Source organism: Pteropus alecto, unplaced genomic scaffold (genome assembly GCF_000325575.1).
Source record: "Pteropus alecto unplaced genomic scaffold, ASM32557v1 scaffold359, whole genome shotgun sequence".
Classification (NCBI taxonomy): Eukaryota; Metazoa; Chordata; class Mammalia; order Chiroptera; family Pteropodidae; genus Pteropus; species Pteropus alecto.
Genome location: NW_006443119.1, coordinates 1,242,623 through 1,259,066, shown reverse-complemented (window position 1 = coordinate 1,259,066; position 16,444 = coordinate 1,242,623). Strand labels below are relative to the sequence as shown.

At 52.7% G+C, this 16,444-nt stretch overlaps 1 protein-coding gene across 3 annotated transcripts in view; it reads left to right on the top strand.

Annotated features, from left to right (window-relative positions):
• Positions 1-16,444, top strand: part of MFSD4A (major facilitator superfamily domain containing 4A) — a 31,361-nt gene that overhangs the window by 8,974 nt on the left and 5,943 nt on the right. For 2 of the 3 annotated variants that reach the window (XM_006922851.2, XM_025040506.1), the window contains exons 2-8: positions 1,721-1,919; positions 2,556-2,816; positions 5,329-5,497; positions 5,936-6,051; positions 7,071-7,244; positions 11,788-11,935; positions 15,303-15,373. In XM_006922851.2, the coding sequence (XP_006922913.1) occupies positions 1,721-1,919; positions 2,556-2,816; positions 5,329-5,497; positions 5,936-6,051; positions 7,071-7,244; positions 11,788-11,935; positions 15,303-15,373 (1,138 nt within the window). The remainder of the gene's footprint in view (positions 1-1,720; positions 1,920-2,555; positions 2,817-5,328; positions 5,498-5,935; positions 6,052-7,070; positions 7,245-11,787; positions 11,936-15,302; positions 15,374-16,444) is intronic. The other variant, XM_006922852.3, reaches the window with a different exon arrangement.

Below are 16,444 nucleotides of genomic sequence, written 5' to 3'. Positions count from 1 at the left end.
TTCAGGGCAGTATGATGAAGTGTTAATTCTGCAGGAGAGTGTTTGTAACTGGGGCCTCCGCGTTTACTGCAGAGTGGTGAATGAGATGGTAGAAGTGTCATGCCCCGCCCCACACCCCAGTGCTAGGTCAGTGCAGGGAACACTTGACGGGGAGAGAGGGGACCCTCTTGCTATCCCTAAAGTCAGGCCATCCAGGGGCCTGTCTACTGTATCTTGTGCAGGGAAGGAAGGGGAAAGAGGAGAGAGCTATTATGAGAGGCCTGCCATTTTTAGCAGCCCACAGGGGTGTGGGCATCACCTCTGTGCCAAATGCAGAGTAAAGTAAGACGGAGGCACCAGGTTGCAGGAAGCAGAGACGCCTGAAGCTCAGTGAGTAGCCCAGGCTGTCAGTGCTGGGGGCTGGCAGAGCCGGGACGTCAGGGGGAACAGGGGTCATGAGGGGCGGTGGGGAAAGAACAGGCCTCACAACACAACCTCCCTGTTTTCCTCACAGTGGCCCCAGCGAATTGAGCTCTCCCGCTCCCCTCATGTGGCTCTGAGCCGGGAACAGGCAGGGGTCAAGGTCTGGGATCTCCCCGGCAGAGCAGCCTGGAAGCAAGACAAGAGAAAATAAGGAACTGCTACTATCAGCAGAGCCCTTCTGATAAAGGCTTTAATCAAAGATGGCAAGATGAGCGGCTGAGAGCCGAGGGGGGCAGAGGCAGGAACCACTGGCAAAAGACGGCCTGGAGGGTCTCTTGGGGGCATCTCTCTTTTCCTCGATGAGTTGGAAACTCAGACACGCCTTCTTGCCACATACCCACCCCACTCCAGCTCCAGCAGCCACAGAGGCTGACCGGGGGCTCCCTAACTTTTCATAATCTGAGGAATTTCCTCCATAACCTCTCCTTACGAGAACCTTTTTGCTGCCCGATCTCCTTCAGCCCTCATTAGCCTTTCAGACTGGCCCCAGAAAATACAAGGCTTCCTTCCTCTCTCAAAAGACCTTGACAGAGGCTTAGACACTCCATTCGTTCATTCACTCATCCATTCATTCACTCCTGGGAGACAGGCCCTCAGCCTGCTTGCTGTGGGCTCTTCTGGGGGAGACCTCTCATTGGGGACGACCACGGGGCCTCCTTTCCAGACACTTGCCAAGCACAGAGCCCAACACCTCTGCTCACAGAGGGGTCACCAGATGACCCCCAACACCTCAGCTGTGGCTTTGGTTCGGGCAGTTCGGGCCTGAGCCTGCAAAGGGCCTTTTTCCGTCGCTGTGTGTGGAAGGTGCGCTGCAGCCCAGCTCCAGGATTCTGAGTTCCGGTTCCGCCTCCCACTTCCAGTTTCATGCATGTGGCACAGTTCCCTTGAAATGCTCAAAGCAGCTTTCCCTCTATCGTTTATAAGTAAACAATGTGAGATCGCTTCTAAGTGAAATAATAGCAATTATGTTACCCGTTGTCAAGGTCCATTGTGTTCCCTGTTCGACAGTCTTGTGTGTCTTCGCAACCACCCTGTGAGGTAGGGATTGTTCTCAGAGGAGACAGGCTCCTGAAACATCTTGCCCACACCCGGTAGCTAATAAGTGACAGAGCTTCTTCCCCAGCTCCCTTCCCCCTTCTACCAGAGGGTGGGAGTGCTGTCCCTAGGGGCCGCCCAGTGCCTTGTGGTGGACAGGAGGGAGCCCTGCATCTGAAGGGCTCCGGGCCCCTCCACTGACCTCACCCCTCCATGACCGCAGCCTGGCCCAGTCACTGTGGGCCCTCTTCACCTCTTCTCTGGCCATCTCCCTGGTGTTCGCCATCATCCCCTTCTGCAGCAATGTGAAGGTGCTGGCCTCCGTCATGGCGCTGGCGGGCCTGGCCATGGGCTGCATCGACACCGTGGCCAACATGCAGCTGGTGAGGATCTACCAGAAGGACTCGGCCATCTTCCTCCAGGTGATCCCACAGCGGGCGTGGGGCTGCGTGGCGGGGAGGGCCCTGTGCATCTGTCCAGCGCTGCCGTCCCACACGCCCCGGGGCTCAGAGTCTTTCCCCCTAGGCCAGGGTGGTGACACAGAAAGAGCACCAGTGCCTCAGTTCAGCTAGGCCATCATCTCCGGACTTGGGTGTTCTCATCTCTAAAGTGGTGTGATGATTCCTGCCTGCAGGGTTGCCATGGGAATCCTAGGAGTAACCAGCAAGTTTTTTGTGCACTGGGAAGTGGTGTGATAGGAGGGCCTGCTCTTCTCCTCTGGTCTCCTTCCCTCTCTCTGTATTTCTTCTTCCTTCCTTGTCCTCGCAGTTACCCAGGACTCCGGTCCAGCCCTTCCCTGTATTAAGCCCTCATCCCTTTGGTGGTGCTAACATGGGAACAGCCTCCCATCGGGGGTTAAGATCTGGGAAAGGAAGAAGAGTGAGGAAGGAGATTGAGCACGGTCACCAAGTAATCCCAGGACGAGCAGGTGGCCGAGGGGAGCTCACTCCTCCCCTCTCCTGCCTCCCATCCCCTTGTTCCCCAGGTGGGACACAAAGTGGGGTATGGAGTGTGAAGCCTGAACCATCCCCCTACCCATCCCACTTCTCCCTCCCCAGGTTCTACATTTCTTTGTGGGCTTTGGGGCTCTGCTGAGTCCCCTTATCGCGGACCCCTTCCTGTCTGAGGCCAGCTGCTTGCCTGCCAATAGCACAGCCAACGCTACTTCCGGCAGCCACCTCTTCCATGCCTCCAGGGTCCTAGGCCAGCACCAGGCTGAGGCCCGGCCTTGGTCCAACCAGACGCTCCCTGGGCTGTCCCCTCAGGATGGGGCAGGAACCCACGTGTCCTACGCCTTCTGGATCATGGCCCTGATCAACGTGAGTGCCAGTGGGGCAGGGCTGGGCAGGGACTAGTAGACAGTCACACGTACCAGTCTATACCAGCTCCTAGTGCAGGTTCTGATTCTGAGAAATGGGCTGGGGCTGAGGTGTTCCCTCTGGAAGGCAAGAGAATGGGGGAACTGACCCCTTGGGATTCATCTGAACACAAAGGGGGTTGCAGAAGATCATCTCTAAGGTCCTTCGGTTGTGACATCCTGTAATTGCGATTCTCAAGGGAGGTAAAGCAGTGAATAGGTTTAACACAGTGAAATCAGGGTCAACGTTCTAGTCATCTGAGGCTCCAAGGGAAGCCCACCCTTTTCCTCTGCGGTCAGATGAAGCCAATCCTGGGCCAGGCCAGGCCAGGCCAGGCCAGGCCCCTCTCTGGGATATTTAATCGCTGGTGGGATTCGCCTGTGCCCTGCTGTGAGTGGGGCTCCCGTGGAAGCTGACAGATAGAGAAGAAGGCCTCTGAGGGACCCTGCAGGCGAGGGTAGCAGCGGACCTGCTGCCCTGTGGTCACCAATCATTTTCCTTTCTTCTTCGTAACTTTCCTTTCCCTGTACCAGGATCTTCCCTAGAGGTTTCAGAAACTCCCCGTTTCCCTCCGCTCCTTCTCCTTTCCGCCGTGCCCATTATTATTTTGGAAACAGCGCAGCTTTGCTCTCCAAGGGGGACCTGTGAAGGGAAGGAGCATTGTCAGTACAATATCGAGGCTGGGACTCTGGGACCAGGAAGCCGGATGGTCCAGCATAAGCCCGAGGTCTGTTTTCTTTTGCCCCACGAGGTGCAGACTGGAGGGACTTTGTTTGCTGCAGGATTTCCGGACCTTTCCCACCTGATTGTGTCGGAAGATAAACAGTCCACCACAGAAGAGCATGAGGCCGTGCAAGCTTATGGGCACATGCGTGCGCACACACACAGCTCACCTGGCACTCCCTGACTTTTAAGGTGGAGCCCGCCTCCTCTGATGGGCTTCTAAAGATGGAGTGTGCTCCTGTGGCAATGCCAGCCAATCCTCTGTGAAGTCTTTCCCAACGCCCACCTCCCTGGAAAGCCCCACCTGAGTGATCTTGCCCCTCTCACAGCTGTTTCCCCTTGGCCTTCACTTAGGCATTCTGCCACCACAGGCCTCTGCGTGTAGGTTTCCTGTTTCCCCCAACAGCCTGGAGAGAGGGCTTCGTCTCCCTCATCAGACCAGGGACTCCTGAGGGCAGGGGCTATGTCTCCCCGCATTCAGGCCCAATTTGTGCCTCTAACTCTACCAGGCAGAGTCTGACTTTGACTCATTTTTGAGTGTGGAGGGAGGCTCCCAAGGTGCCCGCAGGGGGCTGTCACCACAGGAGTGGTACTCAGATGAGACAGCCTGGCTCCAGGCTAAGGGAGCCCCTAGACAGGGACTGGCAGTCCGCTAACTTTCACCTCCACCTGCCTGCTTCTGCTGCGCCTGCCAGCCCAGAGGAGCCCATCGGCCTCTGGGAAACTTGCTCAGCTCCCAGAGCTTCCTCTCTTTCCTGAGCAGAAGGAACTGGATGAAGTTGCGGCAGCGAGGGCTAGACTGCATGAGGAGCTCCTGGCGGTGAGGGTGGTTCGACAGAGGCAGGGCACCCGAGAGAGGCTGTGGAGGCTTCTCTAGGCAACCTCGGACACAGGAGACACTTCTCATTGCTCTGGGGAGTTCATAAAACCTAAGCGGCTTAATGTAAATAGCAGTGAACTTAACTTTGGGCTTGTGCGTGTGTGTGTGTTGTGCTCAGCATGCAGTTTTTATTCCAAAGGAGCCCACAGCTCTGTTTTCCCAATTAGACACTAAGTCCCTAAGTCCCTGAGGACAGCCTCTACCTTCCTAGGGTGTAACATTGCCCAGACAACCCCTGAGGTGGAGACGGCACTGGGCAGAATCAGGATGCCCAGTGGTGGGCGGGGGGGTGGGGGGGGGTGCCTCATTGCCCCAGGTCAGCTGTGACCAGCAATAACTCTCACTGGGTCTCTAGCCTACTACTTAGGTCTCTTGTAACAGGTTCTGACTAAGTGATAACTTTAAAACTCATTTGCCCCATCTGGAAAATGGGGATAATAATTCCCCCCAGCAAGTTTTATAGAGCTGGGATGAACGAAAGCAAAACTTCTTTGTAAAGCAACACGTGATCTACCAGCATAACGGAGTGTGTGGGGGCTGCTCCAGCACAGTTCAGGGTAAAGATGTTGGAAATGAGTTTATCTCTGGCACTTCTGTGCCAACAGAAGCCCAGCATGAGTCCAAGCTTTGCATGCGACAAGGAAAATGGATGTGGTTTAGGGTGGGCAGCAATTACATGCAGCCTGCCCTGGGTCAAGGCTGCAATAGCTGGGGACACCTCTTAGGTGGGCACCCTTGGAAAAGAGCTGTCTTTTCCCAGGACTGTGCAGACACGTGTCGTTCGACCTTGCAGGCGTATGGCGTAGGGCAAGCGTGGGAAGGGGGAGCCCAACGGGAACTGGGCTCTCCTGACCCTCTGCCCACCCCCAGCTCCCAGTGCCCATGGCTGTGCTGTATCTGCTGTCCAAAGAGCGGCTGCTGACCTGCTGCCCTCAGAGGAGGCCCCTGCTCCTGTCTGCAGATGAGCTCGCCCTGGAGACACAGCCTCCTGAAAAGGAAGACGCTTCCTCGCTGCCCACAAAGAGCCAGCCATACCCAGGTGGGGGCTCTAATGAACTTTCATACTCACAGCCCCACACTGAGGCTCCCCTGGTAACCTCTCCCCCAGAGGGTGACCGTAGATCACAGGTGATAATGGTTAGAAAAGAACCTTGGCACTGATGGCCTCGTGAGGCAGGAGTTGGAGTAACCTGGCCAAGAGAATGAGGAAGGCAGACTTCGGGCTCCAATCTCCATTCTGCCTAACCCTGGCTGTGTGACCTTGGGCAAATTACTTACCTCTCTGAGCCTTGCCTCCATCAGGACTGTGAGATGGACAGGGGCTGTTCCTAACAGATGGCTGAGGCTAGAGAAAGTAGGAGGCGGTGAGTGGTCCCCCATTCTGCCAGGGTTCCTCTGACTGCCAGCCACTTTCCCTGGGCACGCAGAGGCGGGGAGCAGAAACTGAGACTCACCCTTGGTCTTGTACCTCATCCAGCACATGAGGACCTGTTCAGCTGCTGCCAGAGAAAGAACTTCAGGGGAGCCCCTTATTCCTTCTTCGCCATCCACATCACAGCTGCCCTGGTCCTGTTCATGACCGATGGGATGACGGTGAGCTTGCCCTCAAAGTGCACCTTCTTGGGGGACCCTCCACCCCAAGACTCAAGTCTGGGAATGGCAAGAGAAAGAGAGGGGCATCAGGGTTTCTCCAGTACGGTCGATCCCCAGATTTAAACTAAAGTCCAGGGAGAGACTGTCTCCAGAATCATTCACAGCCCCAGTTGTTTATATTTTTGTTAACTCTGTGGATAGGGGCCTATAGGTTTGTTACTGAGTGCAGGCTACCCACATTTTTTTTAAAGGGGCAGAGCCCTATTCCCCCAAATAAAGGTCATGCCAAATAAACTCTAGGGCACTCTGCTTCCTGGAATACATTCCACACCTGGGCTTCTCAAGCCATGTCATAAACAAGCTACAGGCAGGATCTGGGCCCAGCTATTCAGTCTACTAGTGACCTCTGTTAAACTATTTAATGCCTTTTTCCAGGATTAGATTAGGACAGTTTTGAATGGCTGATTAACTGACCGCCATGTGAGGAACTCTCCAAAGAGGAGGCGCTAAAAACTTTGATGACCTGGTGGAAAGTACTCATGACAATACTGGTTGACTTCCAACTCTCAATGTGACCTTGAGCAAGTCACTTCTCTCTACCCTCTCGTCTATAAAATGAAATGCTTGTGCATACTTTTTCTGTTTTTTAATTTTTTAGCTGCAAACTTCCTTCAACAAAAAATTTTCTGTGGAATCCTCATAAATAAGACATGTAGTGGAACCCTGCTCTGGTGAAGGGGGCCGCAGTACTTGCCGTGGGCTCCCTGTGGAGAGACGGCCCCCCGGGGCCTCTAGGCCTCCCAGGTGCAGTCTGGGAACTGTGGCACCCGAGGTTCTGTCCTTGGCTTGGGCCTGTGTGTGTGTATGATCTTGGCCCCAAGCCCGCCCTTCGTCAAGCCTCTGGGAGCAGGACCAGTCCTCCCTCGCCTACACCACGCCTGCCTAGCTGGGGCTTCCTTTCCCAGGGTTGTGGTCTGGCTGCATTTCAGGTGTGCTCAGTGGGGCCTGTCTCTCCACAGGGGGCATATTCCACCTTTGTGTACAGCTATGCAGTGGAAAAGCCATTGTCTATGGGACATAAGGTGGCCGGTTACCTCCCTAGCCTCTTCTGGGGCTTCATCACCCTGGGTCAGCTTGTCTCCATTCCCATCTCCTCCAAAGTGAAGCCAGCTACCATGGTTTTCATCAATGTGGTAAGTGGCCTCCTTTTACTTCTTGGAGACCCAGGAGAACCGTTCACTACTGGCCCTCGCACTGCCCCAGGACTTTTGCTCAGGTCTCTTGCTCAGGACTCTGCCAACAGGGTGGGACTGTAGGAGCAGAGGGAGGAAAGGAGTGGATAGGAGAGAGATGCTGGTGGGGAAGGGATGGGAATCCAGGAAGTGGAGCCTACCCTTGTGATCTTCGAAGAGTCCCTTTCTCTCTTTGGGCCTCTGATTTTGTACCTGTGAAAGGAAGGGGCTGTAGAAGGTGATTCCTGCCGGGCGTGGGGAGCAGATCCCAGCTGATAACCTTCCAAGAGTGCCGAGGAAGCAGGTGCTGGCCTTGGCCTCCTGTGTTCGCCTTGGCGCCGGCTGGTCAGGGCCTTGTGGCCAGTGGAGGCCAGGGATTCCTGGCCTTCAGAATCACCCTCTCTGGGCTGGAGCCTGGGAATTTGCATTTTGAAACTATCCGAGGTGATTCTCATGTAGCATGTGGGCTGCCTTCAAGGAACTGATCTGCCCAGGAGGCAGGAGGTCTGGGGCTGAGAGATAGGTTAAGACTTGAGGTGTGTCCACATTACCATCTATGACGAAAGGGTCCAGATTAGATACCAGAAAGGTTATCCAGCCCAACCTCCCACCAGGGCTTCAATCACCTCTGTAACATCCCTTTATAGAGGAGGGGTACACAATCTGTTTAAACACCTCCGGTGACTAGAAACTCACCGCCTTTCCAAGTAGCCCAATCTGTTGTCAGAAAGTCCTTCTTTGGGTTGAGTTTTAGCAAAGAGGGGGTTGGTAAATAATATTGAGGCTACACAGACCAAAAATCATGAGCCCCAAGAAAGGCCCTTGGATTTGGCCTTGTATTAGTTTATGACCTTCAAAAAAGAAATATCTATTCAAGGTCAATGGAAGGGCGGGTGGGTAGAAGCCAATCTCAAGAGGCTGAGAGTGAGCGGGAGGTGGGAAGTGGAGGTGGGAGTACTGCAAATATTTCTGAGTTGAAGAGAGTTTTGTTTGTCAGGAGTCGGGGGGCATGAGCCTGTTTGCAGGCAGAGGAGGAAAGGCTCATGCCTGTAAGGAGGGGTCTGCAAAGATACCGCTGTCTGAGAGGATCTGAGTGAGGGCCCTGGGAGAGGGGTGAAGGGATGAAGAACAGCCAGAAAGCAGATGCGAAGCTCAGGGAGGAGTGAGGCCCTGGTTCCATGGAGCTTGGGGCAGGGAAGGAGAAGGTGGGGAACAGTGTGGGTACAGCCACTGCTGGTGGCCAGCTCCTGCAGGACAGAGGCCAGCTGCTTAGAGAGAGGAGAGTGGGATGGGAATTCGGATTTGAGAAAAGGAAGTCTGAAGCATCCACAGGAGTTAGGCACTGATGGTAACAACTCCCCTGGAGTGATGGATTCTACAAAGGAAAATGAGATTCCCAGGGCCCAGACTTCATGAATCCGAATGTGGTGGTGGGGGGGGGGTGGATAGCAATCTCCATATTTAACAAACACCCCAGGGACTCATGTCATCAAACAGGTTTGGGAAAACACTGTCCTGGAGCAAGGGATTCCCAAATTCATCAGACCCACGGGAGGTGCTCTTGGAAAATACAGGTTCCGGGCCCCTGCCCCAGAGATTCTGACTCGCATGTGGAGAGGAACCTGGGCATCTGGATTGTTTTTAAAGCAGTTCAGGTGCTTTGGGTGGGCACCCTGTTGGGCCTACAGCTGAGCAAGTACACGATGCTGCAGCTGCCACATGACTGTCTCATATTCACTGTAGTCACCTCCCAGTATTCCTCTCATTTTTAAATGAACTGTCACCCAGCTCTCGGGCTTCTCCTGCGCCTCAGCAACCACTAACGAGCTATCCTGCAGGGAACTGCAGAAGTGCCAAGTTCTGTAGGAAGAGGTCTCTGCCTTGAGGGAGCTTACAGTGGGCTCGGGGAGAGGAGAGTGTGCTGGCGGGAAGGTCAGGATGATGGGAGCCGCGAGCAGGTGGGAGGTAGGCTGGGAGCCAAGGGTATGTCTACACCATGTACACCGGCTACACCATCTGTCTACACCACCACTACTGGGTGAGGAGGGGCCACACCCACCGAGTGGGAGGAGAGTTGCAGTTGGGCATACTCAGTCTCTGTCACCCAGGCTAAAATTAGAGAGTTAGAAGTTTTAAAACTTCCTTAAGTCTGGAGATTTTTGGAGTGTGTCTTTAAGGCTTGTCTGGAAATATGTGTGGTTTGCAAGTGGGGCAGCAGATGGCAAGAGGGTAGCCGAAGTAGCATCTTTAGAGAACCGGTTCTGCCCCAGGCCTAAGTTGAGAGCTGACTATCAAGGAGGCACCAGCCTCTTGAAGAGCACTGGGGTGAGTGATCCTGGCAGAAGGCACTGTTGGCTGAAAGATCCTAAGGTGGGAATGAACTTGGCCAGGGGGCATGGTGGGGAGGGCTGGAGTAGGGAGCAGAAGGATTTTATTCAAAGGAGGAGGAAGCCCTTTAGAAGGTTTTAAGCAGGAAAGGACATGATCTGCTTTGCATTTTAAAAGCACACTCCAGCTGTTCTGTGGAAGGATGGATTGTAGAGGCCAGTCATGCAGGGAGACAGCGAGATGCCACTGTTGCAGTCCAGGCATGAGAGGTGGCGGCTAGATGAGGGTGGTCAGGATGGACTTGGAGATACAAAGATTCTAAAAACAGTTTTTGAGGTAGAGTTGACAGGACTTGCTATTGGCCGCAATGCAGGAGGTGAGAGAACAAGGAATTATAGACTCTACCTTAGCCACAAGGCCTGAGCTGGGAGGGGATGGGACACTGGTAACTGATGTAGGAGGAGGTCAGGAAAAGTTCCCTTTGGGCCGCATGGTTAGTTGTCCAGTGTTAGTTGACATATCAAAGGGGCAGTTGTATACGCAAGTCTGGAGTTCGGAACACAGGTGATGGCTGGAGGGATAGATTTAAGAGTCCCGGCATAGAGATATTTGAAACTGTGGAGCTGGACTAATGGGAAATGCAGACGAAGAAGCACCAGGACGGTCCTGGGCCATGTCAACGTTTAGAAATGGAGCTGAGAAGGAAGAAGGAGCAGATGGAGCTGTGGGACCATTTTCTACACCAAAGAAATACGTTTTATTTGCAACCATAGATAGGTCCATTGCTTTTGTATTTTTACTGCATGAAAGAAAGCTTTCGTGTCACCTCTCCATTGTGAAGAGAATATGTTTCCTTCAGCCGTTGTTGGTGGCAAATCCCTCTCCATGGCGGCAAGTGTTTCTCAGTAAGGACTCTGAGCCTCCATGTGAGATTCTGGCACTTCAGGCCCAGGGGCTGGTGACAAGAGAGTAAAGGGCGAGGGACTCAAGGGCTGCAGCCACTGGCTTTGTTTTTCCAATGGGAGCGGATCCTCCAGGTGTGCCTGTGCGTGTGGGAGCCCCTTCCTGTGCGTGTCGAGCCCCTTCCCCCTCACGCTCAGGTCCTCGTCTGCCGAGCAGACGGGACTGGGATTCGGTTACTGGGTTTCTTCCATACTTTCCAGCTCTCTGTAACTTTATCTTGTTTTTTCTAGAAACAGATGTACTCACCCAGGAGGTTTTTACCTGAAAGCTATGGGTTTCCGTAGAAGGCCCTTATCTCCTGAGACATTAAGAAAAGCTCACCCACAAATACTAGGACTGACGTTTTTCTATAGCTTCACACGTGAAAAGCCCCTTCGTTGCTGTCGCCTCCCCACCTCTCTTCAGGGGATCTTTGGTGACCACTTCGCAGATTAGGAAGCTAAGAATCAGATCAGCTGCTTCGAGGTGCCAGAAATGGTCAAAAACGGAGCTGGTACTTACACCTGGGTCTTCTGCCTCCACAACCGTGCTGCCTGGGTTTCTTCCCAGAAGCTTTTTGCATAGAAATTAGTCAATATCAACAAATATATTTTAAAGCATGTAGAAAAAGGGGTTTTTTCACAAAATACTGAACTAGAAAGATTTCTGGTCCCTTCACCCATCACAGGAGTCTCCTACCATGGGTTACAATCTGCCTGTGGAATCTGAGTGGAATGGGGGAGGGGGTGAATGTCACGCTGGCCTGCCACAGCCACTGACCCTCTCCTGGGAGGCCTGCCTGGATCCTCAGAGCCTGGGACCCTGCAGCCCCCACCCCAGCAGCTCCACTTCACAACGATGAAGGACGCTGACCTCTGAGCCGGCAGGGCAGAGAGCTGACGACGATGGCACTCTCCGTGCTTATACGGAAAACCTTGGGGACAGGAAATGTTCCCTCACTAAGCACTTCTTAAGCGGGTATGGTAGGCTATTTGCGTAGGTGGCTGGGTGGGCTCACCCAGCCATCTTATATTCTCAGAGCTTGGTTGGCCAACACCAGACTGGGGAAGGTGCAGTCCCCGCATACTCCACAGGGTGGCACACTGGTCACAGGGCTGCTCCTGGGGCCTCCTGTCCACGTCCGTCCGGAGGCTGATTGACTCCTGGTTTTTGCTTTCTCAATGGACACCTGGCTTTTCTCAACTTCTGATCACCTCCATCACTGCTATGACAGGTCGGCGTGGTGGTAACATACCTGGTGCTTCTTGCTTTCTCCTACAATGTCATCTTCCTGTTCGTGGGGACAGCCAGTCTGGGCCTGTTCCTCAGTAGCACCTTCCCCAGCATGCTCGCCTACACAGAGGACATTCTGCAGTACAAAGGTGAGTGTGCAGGAGCTGAGAGCAAAGGCGCTCAGCCCCCTGGCTGGGTGCCACTTCCTTCCCAGGCCCCATCTTTCTGGGATATTCCAGGTGGAAGATCACTGCCCTACCTCCTCGCAGAAACCATGCTCCCCTGACTGGTGGGAACGAGATCACAGATGGGGTTGCTCTGACCCATGTGGCCCCCCACTTCAACATTACACCTGTACCATTTGATTTCAGGCCACAGGAAGCTTACTGCTTTTTTTTTCTCTTCGTTTCCATAGTAGTGTCTGCTGACCCACAGCTGGCATTTTGTGTAACAGGCATGGAAATTCCAAGTTCAGAGAAAAACAGAATTGCATGGGGGAAGTTATGACTTAAAAAAGGGGTTTTGTACCTTATCGGTAATAGTACCTTTTCTTGCTTTGTTGTTCTTGTGGATGTTATTCTAAACATAGAGGATTAGAATGAAGACTCCGACCCGATTTGGGGCTGAGACACAGCTTTTTTGATGTCAGAAACCTCTAATTCTCTTGACTAATCTTTCCTTTGTATAGCCTCCCAAATGTGTGTAGCAAAGATCTTTTTTTTTTTAATGAGTTAATTAAAAATAATTATGTTTTCAACAGTTAACATTACCATCAGAAGTAACTAGAGATGCCCAAAAGTGTTGGAAACCCAGCATTAAAGATGAGTGATTGCTTTAGAGGAGGAGAAAGGGAAATTGGTGTATGGGGGGAGGGGAGTAGTCAGAGCAATTAGAGTGACACCCGCCTCAGTCCTCCACAGTAATGAGAGACAGGAGACCTGGATCCCTGAAATCTAAGGATACTCCCCAAACCCCAAGCAAGTAAATGAAGTTAAGAAATAGTGTCGCCATCGTATGTCACACACTGTATCCCAGAGTTTTAAGTGATCAACAAAGGGTAGAGTTTAACAGTAATAATAAGTTAGACTGGTTGATTCTGCTGCCAAATGGTCACTAAGATCCGTTCTCTTCATTTCCCCCGACGCTGCCTCGGTTTGGGCATTAGTCCTCACTTCCCAGCTTAGGGAATTTAACCGAGCCTAGCAACCCCCGTCGCTGCCTTGGCAGGTCTTGGCTTGTCTCCTTGCCTTCAGATCTGCCTCCATCAGAGGTTCTCAGTGCTGTTCACATTAGAATCACCTGGAGGACGTGTAACCAAACCCAGTGCCGGGGCTTCGTCTCCACAAAGTCTGATGTAATTGATGTGAAGTTGCTAAGTGAGTCTAACGTGGAGCCAGGGTGAGGACCAACTCCTGAGCCGGCCTTGGAGCTGCTGCAGTGGGACTGATTTAACACAGAGCTGATCCGGCCCTTCATATCTTTCCGTGGGGCTCTTTTCCTTTCTCCAGCCTTCTCTTGCCCTGCTTCCCCTCAGAGCTGGCACTCTAGCCGGCTACTCCTTGACGGCATACAAACTGTCCCATCCCTCCACACTTGGGCATATGGTGAACCCTCTGCCGGGAATGCCCTCTCCTTCGTCCCTCCTCCTTCGTCCCTACGGGAAGCTTCTCTGATGCCCACTGGAAAGGCGTCCCCTCCTTTGTACCTGCCTCTCGTCTTTGACCACCCTCAAGGCTTTGTACCTATGTATCTGCGTTTTCTCCTCACAACACGCTCCCTGTGGGAACCAGCAAGGGACAAGGGCAAGAGCGAGGGCCCTGAGGTCATCGGCAGACCTGATACTAGTCCTGCCTCCACACTCTCTGGCTTTGTGACCTTGTGTACTTCAATTTCCTTCCCCTCGCTGAGTCTCAGTTTGCTCATCTGCGAAACGAGCAAACTTACCTTTGAGGATTATCTTGTGCATTAGAGAAAATGTAAAGCTCTTGACTTAGCAGCTTCACTAGCTCACAGGTACTCAATAGATATGTTAACTAAAGCACAGTACCTGATGCACAGAAGGTACTGGAAGGTTTTTGAATGAATGAGTGGATAGACAGTGGGAGCCGCTGGAATTTAGAGAAGGGAATGACCAGTGTTGAACCTACAGCTAGCTTCGTGGAGGAGACATGGTGTGAGCTGACTCAGAATTTGGAAAGGCAGAAGAAAAAAGGAAAGGCATTCCGGGGAAGGGCGAGGTGGGGGCAGGACCGGTGTGAGAACAGAAGTGCAGAGCTAGGTATCAACGTAAACATAAGTGAGACTAAAAGGGGAACTTGAAGCCCAGAGTAGAAAATGATCTTTGTTTTATTCAAAAAACACTCAGTGTCTAGCATATGTTGGCCACCGTAATAAACAGCGGTCTATGCCCTGAACTAAAATTCAAAGCACGGTCCTCTCTCAGGCTCTTACGGCTTAGTGGGGAAGACCACCCGGTAAACAGACAGTGGGATACATGAGAAGGGTGCAGGGGGCTGATGGAGCACGGAGGAGGAGTAACTAATCCAGGTTTAGGGCCAGGGGTGGGGACAGAGGAGTACAGAAGGAAATCGAAAGGACTGACGAGATGCACAGGAGCCTGTCTCAGAGGAGGAGGAATGTTTAGGAGAGTCCGCCTGTGTCCGGTTCTGGTGGTGAGAGTCCGTGGTGGGGAACTTGAAGGTGGCTTCTCCTGGCTGGAGGATAGACTGCGAGCAGGCAGTGCGTGAGATGAGCCTGAGCTCTCAACAGGGACAGATTACAAAGGGCCCTGGAAACCACATGAAAGCTCCTGGACTTTATCCTGAAGGCAGCATTGAGGGTTTGAGCAGAGTACGGGCCTGGTGTCGAGGGTTTACTATGCTGCAGCACCATGCTGAGCGCTTACACGCATCGCTTACACGCATCGCGTCAGAGCGATCCACATAGCAACCCTGAGAGAGACGGGTTGTGATGCCCACTTTACACAAAAAAACCCAAGGCCCACAGGAGGGAACTTCTTTAGGCCACATGCTGGGAGGTGACACAGCTGGGCTTGGAACCCAAGTCTGACTCTGAAGCTTGGGCTCTGAGGGTCTGTGTCATGTTGCCAGACTGACGAGAGGCATAGCTGGTCAGCGCAGTGCCAGGGCGGTGAGGACATGGCTCTGCCCAGAGCAGAGGGCTGGCCTGAGGAGATCAGGAAATCTTTCTGGAAAGGCAGGTGGTGGTCAGCTTGGGAAGGGCCCTGAATGCCAGGCTCAGCAACTCGGAATTTACCAGGAAGACACTCATGAGCACCCGAAAGTGTCAGAACAAGGAAGGAATGTAGGGCCAGCGGGACCTGAGCACTCCACAGCAAAGTTAAGAGCTAGGGCTGAGAAATCTCAGGAAGCCCCAGCAGCCCTCTCAGGCAGCTAGGCCATTTTCCAGGCTTCCTACAGACAACCCAGATTATGCCCGATGACTTGTGTCTCTTCAACTCACTCTTACTAAACCAAATCCTTCTCTTATGCATAGGCTGTGCGACCACAGTGCTGGTGACAGGGGCAAGCATTGGAGAGATGTCCCTCCAGATGCTGGTCGGCTGGGTATGTGAGAAACTTGGGGCGGGAGCGGGGGAGGGGATCATCTGGTGTGATTGGAGTTTTAAGGAAGATAGGGAGGTTTTTCGGGTTCTAGTAGGGGAGCGCTCCTCCAAGCAGGTAGGAAGCTGGGGCCGGCCACCTTCTGAACCCAAGGAAGCAGGGCCCCATTCCGTGTTACCTGTTTCCGTTTCTGAGCCAGGCTTCAAGGCTGAGCCTCTGAATGAGAGACCTGGAGCTGGGAAGGGATGCAATAGTCCAAAGCAAACACAAGTCATGTCTGGGAGCAGGGCCAGAGGGGCCTCGTGGGAATGTTGTTTAGCTCCCGAGCCTGGGATGGGTATGAGCTGCAGAGTTCTTTTTCCATCCCTTTTCAACCTGCCACTTCCTCACCCCACCTCTTGTAGCCTTTGGCCACCCTGCAAAGGGCCTGGCTTTCCTGCCCAACTCCTGCCCTGATCACAGGCTGACTCTCCCAGTTTTTGTTAAATATACCTATGGTTCTTGCTCACCAGGGGAAACTAATACATCTCCTTTTTACTGAAGATGATCATGTAGATATTGTCATTCCCCTCTTTACAGAGAAGGACGCTGAAAGTCAGATAAACTAAGTGGCTTGCCCTCAGTCGGTCACACTTCTAATAAATGACAGGGATGATGTTCAGAACTAGGTCTTTCAGCCTCAAAATCTCACTGCTCACAGCTTTTGCCCTGTGGGGTGGGGAAAGAGCTACATCTTATAACATCCTCTGCATCTAAAAGATGTGAGGGCTGGGATGTGCTTCAGAATAATCTAGTGGAGGGCTATGGAAGAAACTGGTGCTAACTGCTAAAGTTAGTGATAGGTCCATGGGAGTTGCATGTGCTACATTGGCATATATTTAAAATTTTCCATAATAAAAGGCTAAAATATATATGTACATGTGTGTATGTGTATGTGTATGTGTATGTATCGGTGGGCGGGGAGAGGTTGAGAGTAGTAGCAATGGACTAGCTGAAAAAATTAAATGTAACCAATGTCTCAGAAGCTAATCTTGAGGGCAAAACTAGACTTCATATTACATTATGAAGACTTCT